This window comes from Hyperolius riggenbachi, chromosome 1, assembly GCF_040937935.1.
Source record: "Hyperolius riggenbachi isolate aHypRig1 chromosome 1, aHypRig1.pri, whole genome shotgun sequence".
Lineage (NCBI taxonomy): Eukaryota > Metazoa > Chordata > Amphibia > Anura > Hyperoliidae > Hyperolius > Hyperolius riggenbachi.
In genome coordinates this window covers 286,836,156-286,862,112 of record NC_090646.1, presented here as the reverse complement: position 1 = coordinate 286,862,112, position 25,957 = coordinate 286,836,156, and the positions used below count along the sequence as shown (strand labels likewise).

The 25,957-nt window shown below is 42.9% G+C and overlaps 1 protein-coding gene across 8 annotated transcripts in view; it reads right to left on the bottom strand.

The window, feature by feature from the left end:
• The window catches only part of PSD3 (pleckstrin and Sec7 domain containing 3), a 674,009-nt gene that overhangs the window by 18,401 nt on the left and 629,651 nt on the right, over positions 1 to 25,957 (bottom strand). For 7 of the 8 annotated variants that reach the window (XM_068233673.1, XM_068233674.1, XM_068233675.1 and 4 more), the window contains one exon: positions 20,729 to 20,872. In XM_068233673.1, coding sequence (XP_068089774.1) covers positions 20,729 to 20,872 — 144 coding nt within the window. Of the gene's footprint in view, positions 1 to 20,728; positions 20,873 to 25,957 lie in introns of those variants that run through there. The other variant, XR_011020476.1, reaches the window with a different exon arrangement.

Genomic DNA, 25,957 nt, shown 5'->3' with positions numbered 1-25,957 from the left:
GTGCTACTGATAAGATTTCTGCAATAATGGTGGGATACAGAAGAGTATCCTGCCCTGTTACTGTAAAAAGTGTGACTGACTGGTGGTTAGGGGTTTCGTTGGAGGTCAGCCCACAGCATAAAAAGGACTTGTACTCAATGCTTAGTGCAAGTTCCTCACTGAAGTGAACAAACTTATCAGCCTTGCCAGGTGGAAAACCACTTCCTAAACATTTGTTGATAAAGGCGTAAAAATGCCAACTTTATAAACAATCCCCTACAAAGTTGGTGTATTTCAAGATTCAAACTAGCAAATAAATAAATATTATAAGGAAAATTTTACACAACAGTCACTAAAAATTGCTGGGTGGCTGAATTTCTGATATTCCTGTGCCAATGTTCAATATTACAAATACATTACACCTTTTTAAAAACATCTAAACAAACAGAGTGCTTGTATGCAGAAGCTAACATTCAATAATTCAATATCTTAACCAGTAGTATTGCATCTAATCACATAAACCTGGTTTATTGGCTGTTGTAATGGATATATATTGCATGCAAAGTAATATGTATGAACAGGAAGGAAGAAAAAAAATCAATTAATTTCTAAATGAATTCTTAAAGGGAGTATGATCTTTTGCTGAGATCAAATCTTTTGTTCTTGTGTTAATCGTAGTGTTGCCAGCTATCATTTCTTGTTCATTTCTCATCCAGCACAGCCTTTACACATTTCCAATATTCCGCAGAGTAGTAATAGTTTTATTGATTTGAACTTTCTCTTTATAAAAGATCTGCTGCTCTCCAAAGTGAATGCGGTAATATGATAATTTGATTTTTCAGCTATTACAGCAGGAGCATTTACAAAGCATTTCACCTATATAGAATAAAGTTGATTGTGAACTGTGGTGCTGGAGAAGACTTTTGAGAGTACCCTGACTGTTCAATGGAAGGAGCAATGCTGAAGATAAAGCTGAAATACTTTGGACACACAATGAGAAGTCAGGACTAATTGGAAAAGACTATGATGCTGGTAAAGATCAAGATCAAAAGAAGGAGGGGGCCACACCCCACAGCCAAAAACAAGCCTTTGGGGATTACCGCTTTAGTATGTGGTAATCACCTTCTGGGCAACATCCAAACAGGAAGTGACACTCGCTTGCGGTCACTTCCTATTTTGGAAATACGGAAGTGCATGGAAGCGTATTGTAGATGCTACAAACCGTGATGCCAGCAGCTCCGCCGGCGTATCCGGACAGCAGCAGAAGCTGCTTATGTGTTTGTCCTCTTCTGGCATCCCCGGCTCCTGTGCAAACGTAAATCGGTGCGGCGATCCCGGCCGTCTCCTCAGGCGGGCGCACGCGATTCACAGCAGCCTTTATAGACTGAGGAGACAAGTGTGAGAGGTGTCAGCTGACGTAGATTCAGCTGACACTGGCTCCCGCAGGAGCACTGCTGATTGGCTGGAAGTTCCAGGGATGGGGGTTGCTGTCACTGACCAGTATATAAGTCCTGTCTGGTCAGTTGTCTGGTGTCTGTGATAGCTATCAGTTCACAGAGCGCTGGACCTTGTCTTGCTATTGTACCTAGTCAGCTAGTTTTCAGTGATATATATATATATATATATATATATATATATATATATATATATATATGTGCAGACACTGCCGATATATATGTACTCTAGTTAGACCAGTTTATTGGAATTTCACATGAAAGACCAATACAAAGTGGTGTATACGTGAGAATTGGAATGAAAATCAAACATGATTCCAAACATTTTTTACAAAAAATAACTGCAAAGTGGGGTATGCGTAATTATTCAGCCCCTTTTGGTCTGAGTGCAGTCAGTTGCCCATAGACATTGCCTGATGAGTGCTATTGACTAAATAGAGTGCACCTGTGTGTAATCTAATGTCAGTACAAATACAGCTGCTCTGTGACGGCCTCAGAGGTTGTCTAAGAGAATATTGGGAGCAACAACACTGTGAAGTCCAAAGAACACACCAGACAGGTCAGGCATATAGTTATTGAGAAATTTAAAGCAGGTTTAGGCTACAAAAAGATTTCCAAAGCCTTGAACATCCCACGGAGCAACGATCAATCGATCATTCAGAAATGGAAGGAGTATGGCACAACCGTAAACCTACCAAGACAAGGCCATCCACCTAAACTCACAGGCCAAACAAGGAGAGCGCTGATCAGAAATGCAATCAAGAGGCCCATGGTGACTCTGGACGAGCTGCAGAGATCTACAGCTCAGGTGGGGGAATCTGTCCATAGGACAACTATTAGTCGTGCACTGCACAAAGTTGGCCTTTATGGAAGAGTGGCAAGAAGAAAGCCATTGTTAACAGAAAAGCATAAGAAGTCCCGTTTGCAGTTTGCCACCAGCCATGTGGGGGACACAGCAAACAGGTGGAAGAAGGCTCTCTGGTCAGATGAGACCAAAATTGAACTTTTTGGACAAAATGCAAAACGCTATGGGTGGCGGAAAACTAACACTGCACATCACTCTGAACACACCATCCCCACTGTCAAACATGGTGGTGGCAGCATCATGCTCTGGGGGTGCTTCTCTTCAGCAGGGACAGGGAAACTGGTCAGAGTTGATGGGAAGATGGATGGAGCCAAATACAGGGCAATCTTGGAAGAAAACCTCTTGGAGTCTGCAAAAGACTTGAGACTGGGGTGGAGGTTCACGTTCCAGCAGGACAACGACCCTAAACAAAAAGCCACGGCAACAATGGAATGGTTTAAAACAAAACATATCCACGTGTTAGAATGGCCCAGCCAAAGTCCAGATCTAAATCCAATCGAGAATCTGTGGCAAGATCTGAAAACTGCTGTTCACAAACGCTGTCCATCTAATCTGACTGAGCTGGAGCAGTTTTGCAAAGAAGAATGGGCAAGGATTTCAGTCTCTAGATGTGCAAAGCTGGTAGAGACATACCATAAAAGTCTGGCAGCTGTAATTGCAGCAACAGGTAGTTCTACAAAGTATTGACTCAGGGTGGCTGAATAATTATGCACACCCCACTGTGCAGTTATTTATTTGTAAAAAATGTTTGGAATCATGTATAATTTTCGTTTCAACTCTCATGTGTACACCACTTTGTATTGGTCTTTCACGTGGAATTCCAATAAAATTGATTCATGTTTGTGGCAGTAATGTGACAAAATGTGGAAAACTGCAAGGGGGCCGAATACTTTTGCAAGCCACTTTATATATATGTATATGTATGTATATTGTATTTTGTATATTATTCCTGATTGTTATTCTGTGTATGACCTGGCGTCCTCTCCACTTTGATTAGTCTCATCCTTCTGTACTACAGTCATCTGAAACTCGGTATAGACAGCGCGGTGGCGTAGTGGTTAGCGCTGGGTCCCTGGTTCGTATCCCAGCCAGGTCAACATCTGCAAAGAGTTTGTATGTTCTCCCCATGTCTGTGTGGGTTTCCTCCGGGCACTCCTGTTTCCTCCCACATCCCAAAAACATACAGATAAGTTAATTGGCATCCCCCTAAAAATTGGCCCTAGACTTTGATACATGCACTACACAATACATACATAGACATAGGACTATGGTAGGGATTAGATTGTGAGCCCCTCTGAGGGACAGTTAGTGACAAGACTATATACTCTGTACAGTGCTGCGTAATATGTCGGCACTATATAAATACGTAAATAAATGAAAATAAATAAATAGACCTCGGCTAGCCTAACGACTGTCTCATCCTTGTTTGTACCTCAGCCATCTGATCTTACATATATGACTTCAGCCTGTTAACCACCTTAATGGTATGGACGAGCTCAGCTCGTCCATTACCGCCGCGGTTGATATCTCAGCCCCTGGTGGGTCTTTTTTTTAAAAAAAATTTTTTAAACACGCAGCTAGCACTTTGCTAGCTGCGTGTTTAATTTGATTGCTGCCGATCCGCCACTACATGAAAGAGCCCCCCAGCGCAGCCTGGCCAATCACCGCCAGGCTGCGCTATGGGGTGGATGAGGACTCCCCCTGACGTCATTCCGATCGTCCCCTTGCCAACGAGGAAAGCCCTAACAGGAAATCCCGTTCAGAGTGGGATTTCTTGTTAGGTATGATCGCCTGCGGCGATCGGAGGGGTGGGTGGGATGACGCAGGGAGGGGGGGAATCATGTAGCTAGCGCTAGGCTAGCTACATGATAAAGAAACAATAGGTTAAAAAAACCACCTGCGGCCAAGCGCTGCAAAAAAATAGAACGCCAGGGTGGTTAAACGACTTGGCTTCTGTCTCAGCCAATTGTACTTCAGCCAACTGACTACCAGTGTATGAACCTAGCCTGTTATTTGACCTAGCTTGCCTTGGTCCTTTTGTACCGCAGGTTATCTGATCTTACGTTTATGACCATCGCTGACGATCTGACTACGATTATCTTACTCACAAGTGTGACTATCCAGCGTCACATTATCACGGACCTAAAAAAGTATCATCATGGAGGAGTTGCAGTGTCAGGTTCAGCTTCTTGCGACTGCTGTTAATCAGCTTAATACAACAGTCGCTGCTCAGCAAGAACAGTTGACACAGTTGCTTAACACACCTCCACCTGAGCATTCAGCAGGCCGTAGAGACCAGTTAGTAGCTCCTCCTATCATTGAACCTAAAATGCCATTGCCTGAAAAATTCTCTGGTTTCAGATCCGATTTCAGTAACTTCATGAATCGATGTTTGACATACTTTGAGGTCAGGCCGAGGTCATCTGGTTCTGAATCCCAGAAAATAGCCCTTATTAAAACTCTCTTACAAGGTGGCTCGCAAACTTGGGCATATGGCTTACCTCCCGAGCACGAAGCCTTTACATCTGTAAACAAATGTTTTGAAGTTATGGCTGTGATTTTTGCCAATCCAGATGTGGCTTCTACCGCAGTTCGTAAACTTCGCGAACTGCGACAGGGCCATCATACTGCAGAGGATTATGCCGCCGAATTTAGGCTTTGGTCAGTTTCCTCCAAGTGGGGGGAGGCTGCACTTCTTGATCAGTTTCTAGTTGGTCTGGATGACTCTGTAAACGATGCACTGGTCAGTCATCCTGGGCCTAAAACTCTCGAGGAAGCAATTACTTTGGCTATTCGTGTGGATAGGTGAATTCATTATCGCTGTCTTGGTGGTGCTCATGCAGCCTCCACAGCAGCTCCTCGTTCTGTTAGTGTGACTACATTCTTGGGTGAAGAACCCATGCAGTTGGGTTATTTCAAATGGTCTCCTTCTGAGAAACTTAGAAGACGTCATGAGGGGTTATGCATGTATTGTGATGAAAAGGGGCATTTTGTTCAAAATTGCTCAGCAAAAAGGAAGGCGGAAAACTTCTGCGCCTAGGTGTAGTTGGGGAATCTCACCTGGGCGAGCAAATTATTCCCCTTAAAGTAAAGAAAGTATTACTACCTGTTACAGTCTATTGGAATAATCAGTCTAGTCCTGCTCAGGCCTTTGTTGACTCTGGGGCAGCAGGTAACTTTGTTGATTCAGATTTTGCTACAAGCTTAGAAATTCCAGCCTTGCCTTTGCTGAACAAGTTGTTGATGATCCCCCTCTTCAGTGTGGTCAGCCCATCTCCATAACTCCTTTGGTTTCTCTACAGATCGGTGTGTTGCATTTTGAAAAACTGCAGTTTTTTATTCTCAGAATGCCATCTAGTTCCTTGGTACTAGGACTCCCGTGGTTGCAGACACACAACCCTTACGAATTGGTCTTCTCAGTGCTCCGAGAAGTGTTTAAAAAATTCCATTACATAATGAAGAAATCGTGTCTGACAAGTTACCGTATCAATATAAGTCTTGCCAATATTTTTTCTCCTCAGTCTGCTGACAAGTTGCCTCCTCATAGACCATACGATTGTCCTATTGATTTGCTGTCAGGTACCATGCCTTCTCGGGGACATTTATATAACGTCTCTGGCCCTGAAAAACAAGCTATGAGAGAATATATTAAGGAGAACCTTGATAAGGGTTTTATTCAACCATCTACATCCCCAGCTGGGGCGAGTTTTTTCTTTGTAGAAAAAAAGATGGTGGATTGCGTCCGTGTATTTATTACAGGAGCTTGAACAAAATTACGGTAAAAAAACAGATATCCGTTACCCCTCATTGATGACTTGTTTTCGCAGGTATCTGGCACAAGAATTTTCAGCAAGTTGGACTTAAGGGGGGCATATAATTTGATTAGGATATGTCAGGGTGACGAATGGAAGACGGCTTTTAACACCCAGGATGGACATTACGAGTACCTCGTAGTACCCTTCGGCCTATGTAATGCTGCAGATGTCTTCCAAGACTTTCTTAATGATGTCTTCAGGGATGTTCTGGGCAAATATGTTGTGGTTTATTTACACGATATCTTGATCTAGTCTCATTCACTGGCAGAACATTGGGAACACGTTAAATGGGTTCTTCAGAGACTAAGGGAAAATTCATTATTCACAAGACTTGAAAAATGCCTTTTTGAGGTCACTCAGGTACCATTTTTAGGGTATATAATTTCTGATTCTGGTTTGTCTATGGATATATGGATAAGAAAAAAGTATCCGCAGTTTTAAATTGGCCTCAGCCCGGAGACCTTAAGGCCCTACCACATTTTTTTTTAGGATTCGCTAATAATATCGTAAATTTATCAGGAATTTTTCCACCTTGGTCACACCTCTGACTGATTTAACAAAAAAGGAGCAGACCCTTCTAAATGGCCAGTTTCGGCCTGTGACGCTTTTTCCACACTGAAGACGGCTTTTTGTTCCGCGCCCATATTAACACACCCTAATGCTTTATTGCCTTTCTATGTGGAAGTTGATGCCTTTGAAGTGGGGAGTGGGGGCCGTTCTTTCACAATATTTGGGTCAGCCAGAGGGTTTGCACCCTTGTGCTTTCTTCTCTAAGAAATATTCTACGGCAGAGCGTAACTATGATATAGGAAACAGGGAACTCTTGGCAGTCAAGATGGCTTTTGAAGAATGGAGGCATTGGTTGGAGGGCACTGATCATCCCGTCACGGTTTACACTGACCACAAAAATCTAGAATATGTGGAAAAAGCCAAAAGGCTCAATCCCAGACAAGCACGAGGGCTTTGTTCTTTTCACGTTTCAACTTTACCATTACTTACAAACCGAGAAGTAAAAATGTGAAGGCTGATGCTGTGTCCAGGTGTTTTGATTCTGAAGTTTTACAACCCAAGTCCCCTGGTTCTATTATTCCTAAGCACTGTGTGGTCGCCGCCACCGATTTTTCTGACCTGTCTGAGATGTCTTTTCAGGAGGGCTCTCCACCTGGAAAACCTTTAGATGTATACTATGTGCCGATTCAGCTTCGCCTACAGGTGCTTCAACAATTTCATGGTACTAAACTGGCAGGAGACCCTGGTGAGACAAAAACTCTTTGTTATTAACACGTCATGTTTGGTGGCCTACCATAAGGAAGGACTGTAAGGCGTTTGTTGGCGCCTGCAGTGTCTGTGCCAAAAGCAAGGTCTCTAGGAACGATCCTAGAGGGAATTTGATGCCCTTACCCATTCCCCAGGTTCCGTGGACCCATATTTCTATGGATTTTGTGGTTGATTTGCCTACTTCTGGTGGGAAAAGTGTAATTTGGGTGATTGTAGACAGGTTTAGTTAGATGGCTCATTTTGTTCCATTATGTAAGTTGCCCTCTGCCAAAGAGTTGGCCGAATTATTCATAGAACATGTATTTTGTTTACATGGTATCCCAGAGAATATTGTGTCAGATAGGGGAGTTCAGTTTGTTTCCCAATTCTGGCGATCATTCTGTTCTCATTTAGGAATTTCCTTGTCTTTTTCATCTGGGTTCCACCCCGAGACCAACGGTCAGACTGAAAGAACTAATCAATCCCTGGAGCATTATTTCAGGTGTTTTGTGTCTGATCGTCAGGAGACCTGGCTTTAGTTTTTACTATTTGCGGAATTCGCATTTAATAACCTTTCTAGTTCTTCCACCAAATTATCACCATTTCAGGTAGTTACTGGCCGAAGTCCTAAATTTACCTGATTTGGAGGAATGGATTTCTCACATGCAGACAGTCTGGGCTCAGGCCAGGGAAAATTTGGAAGGAGCGGTTGTTGCTCAACAAAAGTCTGAGTACGAGTTTTCACCTGGAGATATGGTGTGGGTGTCTACTCGCAACATTCCTCTCCATCAGCCATCTGTCAAGTTGGGTCCAAAATATATTGGTCCGTATCCCTATTGCTAAGAACATTAATGATGTTGTGTATCGGGTGACTTTACCTTAGTCTATGAGGGGAGTGAGATCTTTCCATGTATCTTTATTGAAACCGGCAGCCAATGTTTCTTCTTCTGATCCTCCTCCTCCAATTGAGGAAGATGGGGAACCTGAGTACGGGAGAGAAAGAATTCTGGATTCTCGGAAGTTCCGCAATTCTCTGCAATACCTGGTGGATTGAAAAGGTTATGGTCCAAAGGAGAGAAGTTGGGTTCCTGCACGGCAAGTCCATGCCGATGAATTGATTCAAGAATTTCATTATCATCCTGATAGGCAGGCAGGGAGCGTCCTGAGGCCACTACTTGAGGGGGGGGTAATGTTACAAACCGTGATGCCAGCAGCTCCGCCGGCGTATCCGAACAGCGGTGGGAGCCGCTTGCGTGTTCCTCCTCTTCTGGCCTCCCCGGCTCCTCTGTAAACGTGAATCAGCACGGCGATCCCGGGCATGTCCCCAGGCGGTCGCACACGATTCACAGCAGCATTTATAGGCTGAGGAGACAAGTGTGAGAGGTGTCAGCTGACGTAGAGTCAGCTGACACTGGCTCCCACAGGAGCACTGCTGATTGGCTGGAAGTTCCAGGGGGTGGAGGTTGCTGTCTCTGACCAGTATATAAGTCCTGTCTGATCAGTTGTCTGGTGTCCGTGATGGCTATCAGTTCGCTGAGCGCTGTACCTTGTCTTGCTATTGTACCTAGTCAGCTAGTTTTCAGAGCTATATATATACGCAGACACTGGCGATATATATTTCCTTGCTATGTACTAATGTAATTTGTTTTTGGTCAGCTGATCCCACTTAACAGCCATGCTTTTGGTGTATATGCAGAGCTTCTGTTTGGGTTCAAGGTGCGTTTGTAGTTCCTGGGGGGGCTCAGCGCATCTCTGATGGAGGCCATTCGGAGGCGGCCTGGTGTTGCGCTAATCCACCTTTTGCGCAATTTTCGATTTTATTTGATTAGCCGCACCCAGGCTATGCATATACATAGGTTAGGATTTAGTTAGTGTTAGGCCCCTCCCATGGAGGATTGACTTCTTCGCAGTGGGAGGGACGAGTACTTAATAGGTTGCATGCAAGCTGTTAATGGAAACCAACATCCTCCTCTAGTGGTAGACAGGTCATGTGTATGCTCGGTGTGTATTCGACCCCACAAGTGGGGCTTGCACTCTTTTGCAGGTAGGCACTAGTCTGTTTTTAAGTAGCGCTGCTCATTTCCTTGCTATACACAAATAACTATGCTGTGTTCCTTTTTTTCTTTCTCTGCCTGAAAGAGTTAAATATCAGGTATGTAAGTGGCTGACTCAGACAGGAAGTGACTACAGTGTGATCCTCACTGATAAGAAATTCCAACTATAAAACACTTTCCTAGCAGAAAATGGCTTCTGAGAGCAAGAAAGAGATAAAAAGGGGAATGTCTTATCAGTGAGGGTCACACTGTAGTCACTTCCTGTCTGAGTCAGGACTGAGTCAGCCACTTACATACCTGATATTTAACTCTTTCAGGCAGAGAAAGAAAAAAAGGAACACAGCATAGTTATTTGTGTGCGTGGCACTGTACATACACGTCTATCTCACCATGTCACATGTCACTTCGTGTATCCTTTAAACAAATCAGTGTATAGGAAGGTGTGATACCCTGTAGTAATGAATGCACAGGGCACCACACTACTGTTCACTTTGCTTGACATTTCCCTCATGTGTGAGCAGTACCACTCATAGGGCCTGGTGCACTAAACTTTTCATATTGTTTTTTCCTGGCTTCAATATGCCTCATAATTCATCAATATTACAAATGCATAAGCAAAGGTTTGAGTTAATCAGACTAGAATTATGTATAAACTAATGCATTGTGTATAATTAACATATGCAAAAACTGTTCATTTAAATTTAAGGGTACTTATCCGTTAGCCGGGCGCATCCAGCAGGTGGCGCTAATTACTATTCCCCCTCCAGGCCGACATGGATAGTAGGGAAAGATGTAACTCTGGTGGAGTTTTGTCGCCACCTGCCTGATGCGCCCGGCTAACGGATAACTACCAATTTAAGTTATTATTTAAGTAATTTATGAAAGCTTTCTCCCTGTCCTGCATGGCAGGCTTAATGGTGTGAATTCATTTAGAAGACACAGCAGAGTTGTGTCTTTGATAGGTAAGATAGGCCTGCCACAGCTTGGAACTAATAAATTAAATGCAAATAATGAAAACTGTGAAAGCCCTCACTTCAAGTCCCTTACCTGCTAGCATCCTAATATAATTAAATACATCAGGCCGCAGGTGGCTTAGCATTCATCACTTGAACCTGGTCAATGAGTCTTGTTGTGATCAATGATCGGTTAGTCACATGACTGTTCCACATTCTCTTCTCCCTACTTGGACTTTTAATTTGCTTTAAGATTCTGAATATTACTTCTTGGATTGGTTAATAATCCTGATCATTTAGAATGCTTCTTTAGTGATGGAATCTGCTATTTCAATAAAATTTGAATATCTGACTTACAGTGTGCAAGTGTATAACATCAATATATTTTGTAGAATCTCGATTAAACATTTAACATTGTACAGTGAACTGTGAATCCCTTTTAAACAACACAAAAAACGTGTAATTCTGTGGGGCTTCTGAGATTGCAGAACAAAACACAGCTTTAGTGCAATGTCAATAAGCTTTGCCAAGTGAGGCTGGTCATTTTAACTAAGTATATTTATCTTATGCTGAAACAAAGATTATCACAGCTGAAAGCACTGCAGGTACTGCATCCAAAAGATCAGAATCTATGAAACTGCATTTTTCTTGAATGTTCTGTTAAAAAGCTCAATTGAAACTTCTTCAAAACTTCATTTAATGAAAACAAAGTAATAAAGTACTGCTGTAGTAAGAACCCAGCTGAACATAGTTTTTATTATTTATAATAAACCAATAAAAAAAACCCTACATTATAGAAACTGAGCATATAATAACAAATATATAAATAATGTTAGCGTAAGTGTAAAACAAAAAAAACGGACATAATGATCAGCAATTGCTAAGAAGTAGACTGTTAAAGGACCACTGTTGCAAAAAATTGAAAATACATAGAATTAAAATGTAAATTTCCCCCATACTAAAATGCACTATAAATGATTTTTTTTCCAGGTTTTGCTGTCCCTTACAGTTGGTAGTATCAAGTGGACAGATCTAACAGATTTCGGACTAGTCCATCTCCTCATAGGATTCTCAGTTTTACCTTTATTCTTTCAAAATCACTTCCTGGATAAGATCTATACAATGTCGGCCAGGTTCCCTACTTGTTTGGAGACAATTTTGGCAGTTAGACTGAGCAACGGCTGTTCATTAAGAGCTTTTCTAAATAAACAATTAACTGAGAATCTCACATGAGGAGATTGACTAGTTCAAATCCTGACAGATCAGTCAAACCGCCTATTGTACTGTAGGTGACAGCAACATGGGAAAAAGGTAATTTATAGTGCATTATATATTTTACTGTTTTCAATAATAGTAGTTCTTTGTAGTAATTGTGCATATATAAGTTAAAATATTTTAAGTATAAGCACAGAGAAACAGGTTACATTGCAAACACTGAAGTCAATATTGTAGTATATTAAAAAAAAGGACAAACACAAGCGACCAAAGTTTAATGAATCGTCTAAGAAGCAAAAACTAGGCTGTCTGGTCTGATGCTACAGAATAGCATTATAGCATAACATAATGATGGTCATAAGAGGAAGGTGTCAGAAGTGGCAATGCCCATGCTGACATCTGTCATTTCCCAAAGGCTCCTACAAGGCAGAATTGGAAATGGCCCATGGATCAGTTGCATCAAGTTTTCTTTGGCCTCACACGGAGGTCTCAGACCAACTGAACATCTGTGGAATGAGCTGGAAAATCAAGTCTAATACATGGAGTCCATATGTTTCAACCGACAGGATTAAAATAGTTTGCTGCTAAAATCCTAAGCCTGCTACAAACTTCCAGTTTTGATCAGCCAATGTTACCTTTTCCATACAGTATGAAAGCTTCCATACTGGCACCAATTTTGCACAAATATTCCTAGCTCTAGTTTTGATAAATCTGTCCTGTATAGATTTTGAGTGAAAGTTTTAATTTTACTCTACAGAAAAATTGGGTCACTCCAACAGGAAGTGATAGGTTTTACTCAACATAGACACCAAGATCAGTAAAAATATCTTTGTATAGATAGGTGGGGAAGGTCTACATCTTCTGTCCGCTTATTTTGTTCTTTGTGTCCTTGTTAGATGCTTCACGCTTTTTCCCCAGCTAACTAGGCTTAGACCTCGTTCACATCTGCTGCGCTGAGAAATGTGTGAAAGCGCATGGTAAAAAACACATGCGCTTGTGTGCGCTTTAGTGCGCGTTTCTGTGCATTGCGCTGCGCTTCTTTAAAGCACGTTTTGCTTATTGTAGCAGTAGCAGTTGTCAATTAAGCTTTTTTTTTCCAATTTGTGGTAAAAAAAATGCATGCGCTTCTATGCGCTTGTACGCACTTCTATGTGCTAAAAAAGCGCACCCATTCACTTGCATTGAAGTGCTCTTTACAGCTCAACGCACAGAAATGCATGCAACACTACGTTTTTGTAACACTGCTCAGCGCAGCACATAGATGTGAACCAGCTACATTTAATTACATGGGAAAATCAATACCTTGCTGAACGCACAGGGCAGTGCGTTGTGAAAAGCGCACAGAAACATTCCTGATGTGAACAAGGCCTTATATGGGAAGGAATTAACCACTTCAGCCTTCAGTCATTTCTCACCTTATGCATCCGAGCAATTTTCACCTTCCATTCATTCCCCAATAACTTTATCACTAATTATCACAATTAATTGATCTAGATCTTGTTTTTTTTAGGTCCCCAATTAGGATTTATTTGGGTGGTACATTTTGCTAAGAATGATTCTTTTCTAAATGCATTTTAACAGGAATATTAAGAAAAAAATTGAAAAAAAAAAAATCATTTCGCAGTTTTCGGCCATTATAGTTTTAAAATAATACATGCTACCATAATTAAAACCTACATATTTTATTTGCCTATTTGTCCCGTTATTACACTATTTAAATTTTGTCCCTATCACAATGTATGGCACCAATATTTTATTTGGAAACAAAGGTGTATTTTTTTTAGTTTTGCGTCCATCACTATTTACAAGCTTATAATTTAAAAAATATTAGTTGTATTCCCTCTTCACATGTATATTAAAAAAAAGTTCAGACCCTTTGGTAACTATTTGTTTTTTGTTTTTTTTTTTAAATTGTAGTGTTTTTTTTAAAAAAAAAAAAATTGTATTTGGGTATTTTTTGGGTGTGGGAGGTAAACAGTTAATTGTAAATGTAATTTATTGTGTCTTTTTGTGATAAAATGTATGTGCATGTAGTTTTACTATTTGGCCACAAGATGGCCACAGTGATTTTTTTTTCTATTCTGTGAGCGAGCATGCTTGCTTACAGGAACTATAAGGAGGACGTGATTTTTTTTTTCTTTCAGAAAGACCACTGCTTCTGATGAGAAGCCGTCGGTTTTTCTACTGGGGACTTAGATCAATGAACAATGAATGGGAACTATGTTCCCATTCATTGATCTCTGGACTACCAAGGGGCCCCGATCGCGCACGGGAGCGCGCAGCACCGCAGCAGCAGTCTTTTGAACGTGACAGTCACATCCAAAAGGCTAAAATGGTTAAGGGAAAATCTTCCATCGAAGACACAGACTGCTTAAAGGGGCCCATACACTAGTCGAATTCAGCCTTCAATCGATTCGATAGAATTGATCGGAAATTGATTCTATCAAATCATCGAACGATTGATTTGCATCCAATTTCGATTGATTTCAATTGATTTGCTCTATCTGACAGGATGGAAAATCTAGGTTGATCTGCTGCTGACAGCAGATCGATGGCCGATAGAGTTGCACTGGATCTAATGGTCCAATAATGCATTTAGATAGATTTCTAATAGAATTCATTTTGAAATCTATTGGAAATCTGTTCCTAGTGTGTGGCACACATCAGATAGATTCCTGTCAGATTCAACATGATGGGCATCTGACAGAAATTTATCTGATGTTCGAATCTGCTGCAAATCTATCAGTGGATGGCCACTTTAAAGTGAACCTTATCTGATGGTAAAAAAAGTTTACATTTCCTGGGGCTTCTGCTGGTAGGAAACTCAGGTCTTCCCCCTGCATGCACATTCTATGAGCAATGTGAACCTAGTCACAATCCAACAAACAAGCTGTGCTACCCACTCTTGAGAAAAGTCATAATTACTGAAGTATGCAACATCAGAACAACAATCAGAACAGCTGACATTTAACAGAACATAACGATTCATGCCTTATTCAACCACTTGAGGACCGCTGTGTTAACCCCCCTTAAAGACCAGGCCATTTTTAGTTAAATAGGCCATTGCAGCTTTAAAGAGACTCCGTAACAAAAATTACAACGTTTTTTCTACCATCCTACAAGTTCCTAAACCTATTCTAATGTGCTCTGGCTTACTGCAGCACTTTCTACTTTCACTGTCTCTGTAATAAATCAATGTATCTTTCCCCTGTCAGACTTGTCGGCCTGTGTCTGGAAGGCTGCCAACTCTTCCGTGCTGGTCTGTTTATGCACACCCCTCCAGGCCCCTCTCTGCACACTCCAGTGTGTGTGTTATTTACATAAGCCAGCAGGTCTCTGCTATCTTATCAGTGATAGAAGAGAGCTGGATAAAAAGCCTCCTCTGTTAGGCTGTGAAAGGAGCTGGGCTGACACATACTGAGGAATTAGACAGGAAGAAAGGATCAGCTTCACAGCCTGTCACTAGTATTCAGTGCAGGAGAGCTGAATGGGACAGAAGGTAAAAACACACAAGTGATCTCTTGAGATACAAAAGGAAGGGTGTATACAGCCTGCTTGTGTATGGATGTATTTTCTATGTGTGGACATACTGTACATCAACCTACTTCCTGTTTTGGTGGCCATTTTGTTTGTTTACAAACAAACTTTTTAAAACTGTTTTTGACTACTTTTAATGCGGCGGGGAGAGGCGAAATTGTGACAGAGGGGAATAAGAGATGTCCCCTAACACACTGGTATGTTTACTCTTGTGCGATTTTAACAATACAGATTCTCTTTAAGGCTAAGCTGCAGGGCCGTAAAACTCAGCACACAAGTGATTTCCCCTCCCCCCATTTTCACCCCACCAACAGAGCTCTCTGTTGGTGGGGTCTGATCGCTCCCCCAATGTTTTTTGTTTTTTTAATATTTATTTGTATCCTTTTTAACCACTTCCCGACCGCCGTATTGACAAATGGCGGCCGGGAAGTGCACCCCGCAAGGACCGCCGTATTGACAAATGGCGGCGGTCCTTGTAGGGGCATGGGCGGAGCGATCGCGTCATCCGTGACGCGATCCTCCGCCGGCGCCTGTCTCCGCTCACCCGCCGCAACATCCCGCCGGCCACACGGAAGCGCCGGCGGGATGTTAACCCGACGATCGCCGCATACAAAGTGTATAATACACTTTGTAATGTTTACAAAGTGTATTATACAGGCTGCCTCCTGCCCTGGTGGTCCCAGTGTCCGAGGGACCACCAGGGCAGGCTGCAGCCACCCTATGTCGCACCCAAGCACACTGATTTCTCCCCCCCCTGCCCCAGATCGCCCACAGCACCCCTCAGACCCCCCCCTGCCCACCCCCCAGACCCCAGTTTGCACCCAATCACCCCCCTAATCACCCATCAATCACTCCCTGTCACTATCTGTCAACGCTATTTTTTTTACCCCCCCCCCGCCCCCTCCTGATCACCCCCCCACCCCTCAGATTCTCCCCAGACCCCCCCCCCTGTGTACTGTATGCATCTATCCCCCCTGATCACCTGTCAATCACCTGTCAATCACCCGTCAATCACCCCCTGTCACTGCCACCCATCAATCAGCCCCTAACCTTCCCCTTGCAGGCAATTTGATCACCCACCCACACCAATAGATCGCCCGCAGACCCGACATCAGATCACCACCCAAGCGCAGCGTTTACATCTATTCTCTCCTCTAAACACCCACTAATTACCCATCAATCACCCATCAATCACCCCCTATCACCACCTGTTACTGTTACCCATCAGATCAGACCCTAATCTGCCCCTTGCGGGCACCCAATCACCCGCCTACACGCTCAGATTGCCCTCAGACCCCATCTTATCAATTCGCCAGGGCATTATTTACATCTGTCCTTCCCTGTAATAACCCACTGATCACCTGTCAATCACCTGTCAATCACCCATCAATCACCCCCTGTCACTGCCACCCATCAATCACCCCCTGTCACTGCCACCCATCAATCACCCCTTGTCACTGCCACCCATCAATCAGCCCCTAACCTGCCCCTTGCGGGCAATCTGATCACCCACCCACACCAATAGATCGCCCGCAGATCCGACATCAGATCACCACCCAAGCGCAGTGTTTACATCTATTCTCTCCTCTAAACACCCACTAATTACCCATCAATCACCCCCTATCACCACCTGTCACTGTTACCCATCAGATCAGACCCTAATCTGCCCCTTGCGGGCACCCAATCACCCGCCTACACGCTCAGATTGCCCTCAGACCCCCCCTTATCAATTCACCAGGGCATTATTTACATCTGTCCTTCCCTGTAATAACCCACTGATCACCCATCAATCACCCCCTGTCACTGCCACCCATCAATCACCCCCTGTCACTGCCACCCATCAATCAGCCCCTAACCTGCCCCTTGCGGGCAATCTGATCACCCACCCACACCAATAGATCGCCCTCAGATCCGACATCAGATCACCTCCCAAGTGCAGTGTTTACATCTGTTCTCTCCTCCAAACACCCACTAATTACCCATCAATCACCCCCTGTCACTGCTACCCATCAGATTAGACCCCTATCTGCCCCTAGGGCACTCAATCACCCGCCCATACCCTCAGAACGCCCTCAGACCCCAGCCCTGATCACCTCGCCAGTGCATTGCTTGCATCCATTTCCCCCTCTAATCACACCTTGCGACACCCATCAATCACCTCCTGTCACACCCTAGCACACCTACCCATCAGATCAGGCCCTAATTTGCCCCGTGTGGGCTCCTGATCACTCGGCCAAACCCTCAGATCCCCCTCAGACCCCCTTCCGATCACCTCCCCAGTGCATTGATTGCATCTATTTTCCCCTCTAACCACCCCCTGAGACACACATCAATCACCTCCTGTCACCCCCTAGCACTCCTATCCATCAGATCAGGCCCAATACAACCTGTCATCTAAAAGGCCACCCTGCTTATGACCGGTTCCACAAAATTCGCCCCCTCATAGACCACCTGTCATCAAAATTTGCAGATGCTTATACCCCTGAACAGTCATTTTGAGACATTTGGTTTCCAGACTACTCACGGTTTTGGGCCCGTAAAATGCCAGGGCGGTATAGGAACCCCACAAACTGACCCCATTTTAGAAAAAAAGACACCCAATGTATTCTGTTAGGTGTATGACGAGTTCATAGAAGATTTTATTTTTTGTCAAAAGTTAGCGGAAATTGTTTTTTTTTTCACAAAGTGTCATTTTTCACTAACTTGTGACAAAAAATAAAATCTTCTATGAACTCGCCATACACCTAACGGAATACCTTGGGGTGTCTTCTTTCTAAAATGGGGTCACTTGTAGGGTTCCTATACTGCCCTGGCATTTTAGGGGCCCTAAACCGTGAGGAGTTGTCTAGAAAACAAATGCCTCAAAATGACCTGTGACTAGGACGTTGGGCCCCTTAGCGCACCTAGGCTGCAAAAAAGTGTCACACATGTGGTATCGCCGTACTCAGGAGAAGTAGTATAATGTGTTTTGGGGTGTATTTTTACACATACCCATGCTGGGTGGGAGAAATCTCTCTGTAAATGGACAATTGTGTGTAAAAAAAAATCAAACAATTGTCATTTACAGAGATATTTCTCCCACCCAGCATGGGTATGTGTAAAAATACACCCCAAAACACATTATACTACTTCTCCTGAGTACGGCGGTACCACATATGTGGCACTTTTTTACACCCTAAGTACGCTAAGGGGCCCAAAGTCCAATGAGTACCTTTAGGATTTCACAGGTCATTTTGCGACATTTGGTTTCAAGACTACTCCTCCCGGTTTAGGGCCCCTAAAATGCCAGGGCAGTATAGGAACCCCACAAATGACCCCATTTTAGAAAGAAGACACCCCAAGGTATTCCGTTAGAAGTACGGTGAGTTCATAGAAGATTTTATTTTTTGTAACAAGTTAGCGGAAATTGATTTTTATAGGTTTTTTTTCACAAAGTGTAATTTTCCGCTAACTTGTAACAAAAAATAAAATCTTCTATGAACTCACCGTACTTCTAATGGAATACCTTGGGGTGTCTTCTTTCTAAAATGGGGTCATTTGTGGGGTTCCTATACTGCCCTGGCATTTTAGGGGCCCTAAACCGTGAGGAGTAGTCTTGAAACTAAATTTCTCAAAATGACCTGTGAAATCCTAAAGGTACTCATTGGACTTTGGGCCCCTTAGCGCAGTTAGGGTGCAAAAAAGTGCCACACATGTGGTATTGCCGTACTCGGGAGAAGTAGTATAATGTGTTTTGGGGTGTATTTTTACACATACCCATGCTGAGTGGGAGAAAGATCTCTGTAAATGGACAATTGTGTGTAAAAAAAATTAAAAAATTGTCATTTACAGAGATATTCCTCCCACCCAGCATCGGTATGTGTAAAAATACACCCCAAAACACATTATACTACTTCTCCCGAGTACGGCAATACCACATGTGTGGCACTTTTTTGCAGCCTAACTGCGCTAAGGGGCCCAAAGTCCAATGAGCACCTTTAGGCTTTACAGGGGTGCTTACAAATTAGCACCCCCCAAAATGCGAGGACAGTAAACACACCCCACAAATGACCCCATTTTGGAAAGTAGACACTTCAAGGTATTCAGAGAGGGGCAATATGAGTCCGTGGCAGATTTCATTTTTTTTTGTTGCAAGTTAGAAGAAATGGAAACTTTTTTTTTTGTCACAAAGTGTCATTTTCCGCTTACTTGTGACAAAAAATAATATCTTCTATGAACTCACTATGCCTCTCAGTGAATACTTTGGGATGTCTTCTTTCCAAAATGGGGTCTTTTGGGGGGTATTTATGCTATCCTGGAATTCTAGCCCCTCATGAAACATGACAGGTGGTCAGAAAAGTCATAGATGCTTGAAAATCGGAAAAATTTACTTTTTGCACCATAGTTTGTAAACGCTATAACTTTTACCCAAACCAATAAATATACACTGAATGGGTTTTTTTTTTATCAAAAACATGTTTGTCCACATTTTTCGCGCTGCATGTATACAGAAATTTTACTTTATTTGAAAAATGTCAGCACAGAAAGTTAAAAAAATCATTTTTTTGCCAAAATTCATGTCTTTTTTGATGAATATAATAAAAAGTAAAAATCGCAGGAGCAACCAAATAGCACCAAAAGAAAGCTTTATTAGTGACAAGAAAAGGAGCCAAAATTCATTTAGGTGGTAGGTTGTATGAGAGAGCAATAAACCGTGAAAGCTGCAGTGGTCTGAATGGAAAAAAAGTGGCCGGTCCTTAAGGGGGGTAAAGCCCACGGTCCTCAAGTGGTTAAATAAAATGTCTATTTTTTTTTACTTCCCTCCCTCAGCCAGCCTATCAGCGCGATCAGCTGTGATAGGCTTCAGCCTATCACAGTGGATCGCTTCCCCGTGTCACACGGCTGTACCCAGTACAGCGCTGCTGCAGAACGCAGCGCTGTACAAAGTAATTAGATGGCGGTTTCGCCGTCTAACAGTCTCCCGAGCGACTATCGCACCTGTGCGCGATCTCGTGCTAGCCCCATAAAGGGCCATTCACGTCAATCGACGTGGAGCGGTCCTGGGGCTGCCACACTGCTCACACCAATTGGCGTAGAGCAGTCGCCAAGTAGTTAAAAATAGGAGCAAGCCTGAAAAGTTAGAAGCTATGAGTTGTATTAAATAAGCTGTACTGTTGTAACATAATACAATAAATGTTTATTCACTCATTTCACAACTTTATCAATGAATTGGACTGAAGTCTGTATGGGGCTGGCGGATAAGCCATTTTATGTTCACCTGCTCTAGAGGAATTTACAGTTTGGATGTGCATGCGCTGCAGCCTGTGACTAAGCCTTGTTGGCAACCTTTCTAAGGGGAACAGCGGCACAACGGAGGGGACCCCATGGACACAGAGGGGCTTCAAATAGTACAGAGGCTGGAAGAAGCCCCCCTTGTGAGTAAAAGTCCCCTTTTTAGTCACAGTTAAGGTGTGCTTTAAAAATTGAATGCATTCAGGAATAATCTATGCAACTCCTGCTGGTGAAAACTGTCTTGGAGTCAGTGTGCGCAGATACTACAAGGCTGTAAATGGTCACATGTTTTTTTTTACTATAGAGGTTCTCCTATTACAAGACATACCTCAAATTCCAAGTAGTGATCTTTCATCTTGTACTCATCTATTTCCTTAGTTTTCACTTTCTTGTCAGGTGGATAGGAGCGATGCTCAGCCAGCTCAGTGGAAATCTGTTTGAGTTTTGTTTCATGTGATTTCAGCTGTTCTTCCTGAAAAACAGACAGCCGACAGTTAGTCGAATTCTTCAGGACTTGCAACAACACATTCAGTCAGAAATTGCCCGGAAATTTCTATGCAGACTACTCAAAATAAAACAAACAGTTACTTAACCCGACTAATAAGCAAGCTTTATTTATTTGATGGGCCGAGTATTGAGAAGCAATGCATACTAAAAGAATAAGAATATATTTCATAGTCCGAGCAAATATACATGTACAGAGCAAAAAATGTTAATTCATGGCATAGAATTATCTGCTTTGGATTCATTCCTAAAACGCCTTTTTTGTTTGTTTGTTTTTTTGTGGTTTTAGTTGAGTATTAACTACAATAGCTAATACAGATTATTCCTGTATAACCTGTCTATAATCAGGTGAATAGCAGCCAGGACTATGACATGCTAGATCGGGGAAGATCTCTATCCAGTTATTGTATGTATGTATGCATGTATGTGCGTGTGTATGTATCTATGTATGTATGTGCGTGTGTATGTATGTTATATATACACACACATACACATACACACACACACACACACACACACACACAGTTGTTAATCATCTTGATTTTCCTGTATAAATCGTTGGTTGTTTCGATAAAAAATGTCAGTTAAATATATCATATAGGCGACGCACACTGTGATATTTGAGAAGTCAAATGAAGTTAATTGGATTTACAGAAAGTGTGCAATAATTGTTTAAACAAAATCAGGCAGGTGCATAAATTTGGGCACCACAAAAAAGAGATTAAATCAATATTTAGTAGATCCTCCTTTTGCAGAAATTACAGCATCTAAACACTTCCTGAAGGTTCCAATGAGAGTCTGGATTCTGGTTGAAGGTATTTTGGACCATTCCTCTTTAATAAAAAACATCTCAGGTTCGATGGCTTCTGAGCATGGACAGCTCTCTTTAACTCACACCACCAGATTTTCAATTATATTCAGGTCTGAGGACGAAGATGGCCATTCCAGAATGTTGTACTTGTTCCTCTTAGTGGATTTTGAGCAGTGTTTAGAGTAGTTGTCTTGTTGAAAGATCCAGCCCCGGCACAGCTTCAGCTTTGCTACCGATTCCTGGAAATTCGTCTCCAGAATCTGCTGATACTGAGTGGAATCCATGCATCGCTCAACTTTGACAAGATTCCCAGTCCCTGCACTGGCCACACAGCCCCACAGCATGATGGAACCACCACATTTTACTGTAGGAAGCAGGTGTTTTTCTTGGAATGCCGTGCTCTTTTTCCTCCATGCATAACACCCCAATAACTCAATTTTAGTTTCATCAGCCCACAGCACTTTATTCCAAAATGAAGCTGGCTAGTCCAAATGTGCTTTAGCATACCTCAAGCGGCTCTGTTTGTGCTGTGGGTGGAGAAAAGGCTTCCTCTTCATTACTCTCGCATACAGCATCTCCTTGTGTAAAGTGCACCAAAGGTTGAATGATGCACAGTGACTCCATCTGCAGCAAGATGATGTTGTAGGCCTTTGGTGCTGGTCCGTGTTTACTCTGACTGTTCTCACCATTCCTCGCTTCTGTTTATCCAAAATTGTTCTTGGTCTGCCACTTCGAGCCTTAACTTGAACTGAGCCTGTGCTCTTCCATTTCCTCAATATGTCCCTAACTGTGGAAACAAAGAGCTGAAATCTCTGAGACAGCTTTCTGTATCCTTACCCTAAACCATGATGGTGAACAATCTTTGTCTTCAGGTCATTTGAGGGTTGTTTTGAGACCCCCATGTTGCTACTCTTCAGAGAACATTTAAAGAAGAGGGAAACTTAAAATGGACCCCCTTAAATAGGCTTTCTCATAATTGGATTCACCTGTGTATGTAGGTCAGGGGTCACTGAGCTTACCAAGCCAATTTGAGTTCCAATAATTCGTTCTAAAGGTTTTGAAAGCAGTAAAATGATAACAGTGCCCAAATGTATGCACCTGCCTAATTTTATTTAAATAATTATTGCAGACTTTCTGTAAATCCAATAAACTTCATTTCATGTCTCAAATATCACTGTGTGTGTCCCCTATATGATATATTTAACTGACATTTTTTATTGTAACAACCTACGATTTATACAGGAAAATCATGACGATTGACAAGGTTGCCCAAAGTTTGCATCCCACTGTATATATACACACACACACACTAAGGAGGGTGGGGTTGAAAAATTCTGATCACTCTATTCTCTTAATAAAATTAAAGCTTAAAATACCCAACTACTACATCCCACCCCCATGTACTGCCACGTCTCCCCACAAGTACTGTTCCCTCAGCATCATAGGCTGCACGCCTTCTACTCTGGCCATCTGTCTGTTTTAATCTGCGGTTTTTTTCACATCCATGTTGATTTCCCATTGGTTCTCATGTGATATCATGTAACAGATGATGTGAGATGGAAGTATTCCCTCTCACTCTGATGTGACAACCACCAAAGGGGGACCTGAGTAAACAAATAATTGTGAGCTTAATTTAGAAAAGAAATGATGCAACATACATTCAACTGTGTTTTTGCACCTAGTTAACTAGCCAGCTAGGCAAAGTAAATGGATTACTAGATTTAGTTGCTTGAGCAAATCCTGATTGCAGTCAGCAGTGTTAATACTTTATTTACTGATATATATATATATATATATATATATACACACACTGTATGTATACAGTATATAATAGAGTCTCTGTTATCACCGACACGGATTGGCTGATGCCGCATAAGTGTGCTTTCTGGTTTGTGGTTGAGACTCAATGTTAAAAATAGGTTTAACTAATACAGTACTAAACCCCACTCTATATAAATACCATGAACTCTGTGGTAAAATATTAACCTTGGGACCTTGGAACCTAGTCTTTAAGCACAGGCGAGCCCACAAATAAGCCTAAGAAGTTGGCCTTCACCACTGTGTGTACTACCAGCGATTTGTGTTGGATAGTGGAGTTCTGGATAACCGGGACTACTTTGTGTATGTATGTACACACATCAGAGCCGGATTAAGGCCATATGGGGCCCTAAGCAGACTTACAGATTGGAGCTGCTCCCCGTAGCCCCTCCACAACGCAACTACTCTCTGCTGTCTCTTAAGCAGCACGTAGTCCAGCCCTGACAAGCAAGCAAGCGGCGCCCGTTGCCATGGTGATGGTGCCACGTGCCAGCCCCACCCTCTCCTGCACAGCCTGTGCAGTCAGCATGTGTTATGTCAGCGTGCTCAACATGGCTGACGCTGCTGACATCAGTCTACACCTGACTGCACAGGCTTGGCAGGAGAGAGCGGTGCTGGCCCGCAGCACCATCACCATGGCAACGGGCGACGCCTGCTCGCAAATTCAGGTCTTGTCAGAACTAGATTACATGCTGATGGGGCCCCTTACACTCTGCCTGGGGCCCCAAGCTACTGTTTATTTTGCACACCAGGGTCATAGTCTATGTAGCTGACATTGCATACAATTGTATGCTTGAAGTTCCTTGAAGGTAACGTGATTGTGTTTGCATGCATTTATTTTCCAATGTTGCAAATTGAATGCAGCTACAATAACAGGTTTCCTGATATCAAATGTAAATGCTTTACTAGTGTATATTAATGATACATGTATACATTTTTGGTATTAACCGCCATTGTACATAGCTCTGTTTTCTAGCAGGACAATTATTCTTTAATATAATGTGCCTGCCAGTTTAAACCATGAATATATGTATTTACATGTTTCTATATTTACATGTGCTTGCAACAGGCGGCACATTAGATAGTGCATGCATTCCAGTTACCCTTGGAGAACCCACAACTATCACATTGCAAAACCATATTGCGTGCAGGGTTCAACTTTATTTCTCGGAACAATGTTCTGTTGAGTTTCCTGCCCAAAGGTGACTTCCACAAAAGACCCATTAACATATTTAGTGAAAGTCACTTAGTGATTCAAATAGGCTAGTGCTGGAACTGCAAACCTAATTAGAATACCAGTGGCCCTGTCATAAAGCACAAAAGGCTTCGAAAGCAGTTGAAAGCAATCTAACATTAAAGTAAAATAAAGTGTGTAAGATACCCCCCCAGGGTGTAAGAAAGAAATAAAATTATTCCCATGTCTCTGATAAAAGAGCGTTTTGTGAGCTGTACCTTTTACATTTCTTAGGTGCACTTCAAAGCTTGGAATTTGGCTACCAAGGTCACACTTGCTTATTATGTCTTTCAATTCAGTATAAGCTTGGCCATACACATTACTTTGACAGAATTTGCTAGGTATTAACTACATGCAAACTGATTAAGTTCTGAATGCTATTGGGCAATTTACTGATTCTCTGTTTGGTGGGCAGGGAGAATGGTGGTGATGGTGGAGGAGGATCGACAGATGCATACCTCCTTCTCCGATGGCACAACAACCCAGTTTGAGCCTTGGCCTCCTTCAGTTCTCTGCCTCAGGGGCGCCCAAAGGCAAAGGCAGTACAAACCTTTGCCTAGAGCGCCACTCACTGTCAGGGCGCGATGGCCGCTGGATCTTGTAGTGCGCCTGACACGCACTCACTAATAGTATGTTGCCATCCATTAGTTTTAAAACTCCGTCATAGCAGAGGCGGAGCCTTCTCCCCCCACCAATAGATACAGAGCAAATTTGCTCTGCCCCGCCTACCCCTTCCCTCTGGGACAATAGAAAACCATGCAATGTTGCTCCGCTCCCGCCATACGGAAGTTCGGGGTAGCAGGTGCTGAGGTAGGCTGAGCGCTCATAGACCTCTTCTCTTCATAGACCTGAAAAGTGCTGCCTGAAGGAGGTCAGCAGCCGATCAGCCGTCCAGTCTGCCCTGGAGAGAAGGAATCAGGTGCAGGCTCTCGTAAGATACAGGCTGCAGGATAGGTAATGGGGAGACAGAAGCAGCAGCAGCTGTATATAGCAGTAAATGACACACGTGCACTACTGAAGTACTCATGCTTTTTCCAGCTCCAGTCTGAGGCTCCTCTCATCTCTGATGTCCCCCCACCCCTGTCGCCACCTACACTTTCCAGCTCTTCCTCTCACAGACAGCAGCACATAAACTAGGTGCTGGCTCTGCTGATGACACAGCTCTGCCTCCTATCTCCCTAGCTATCCAG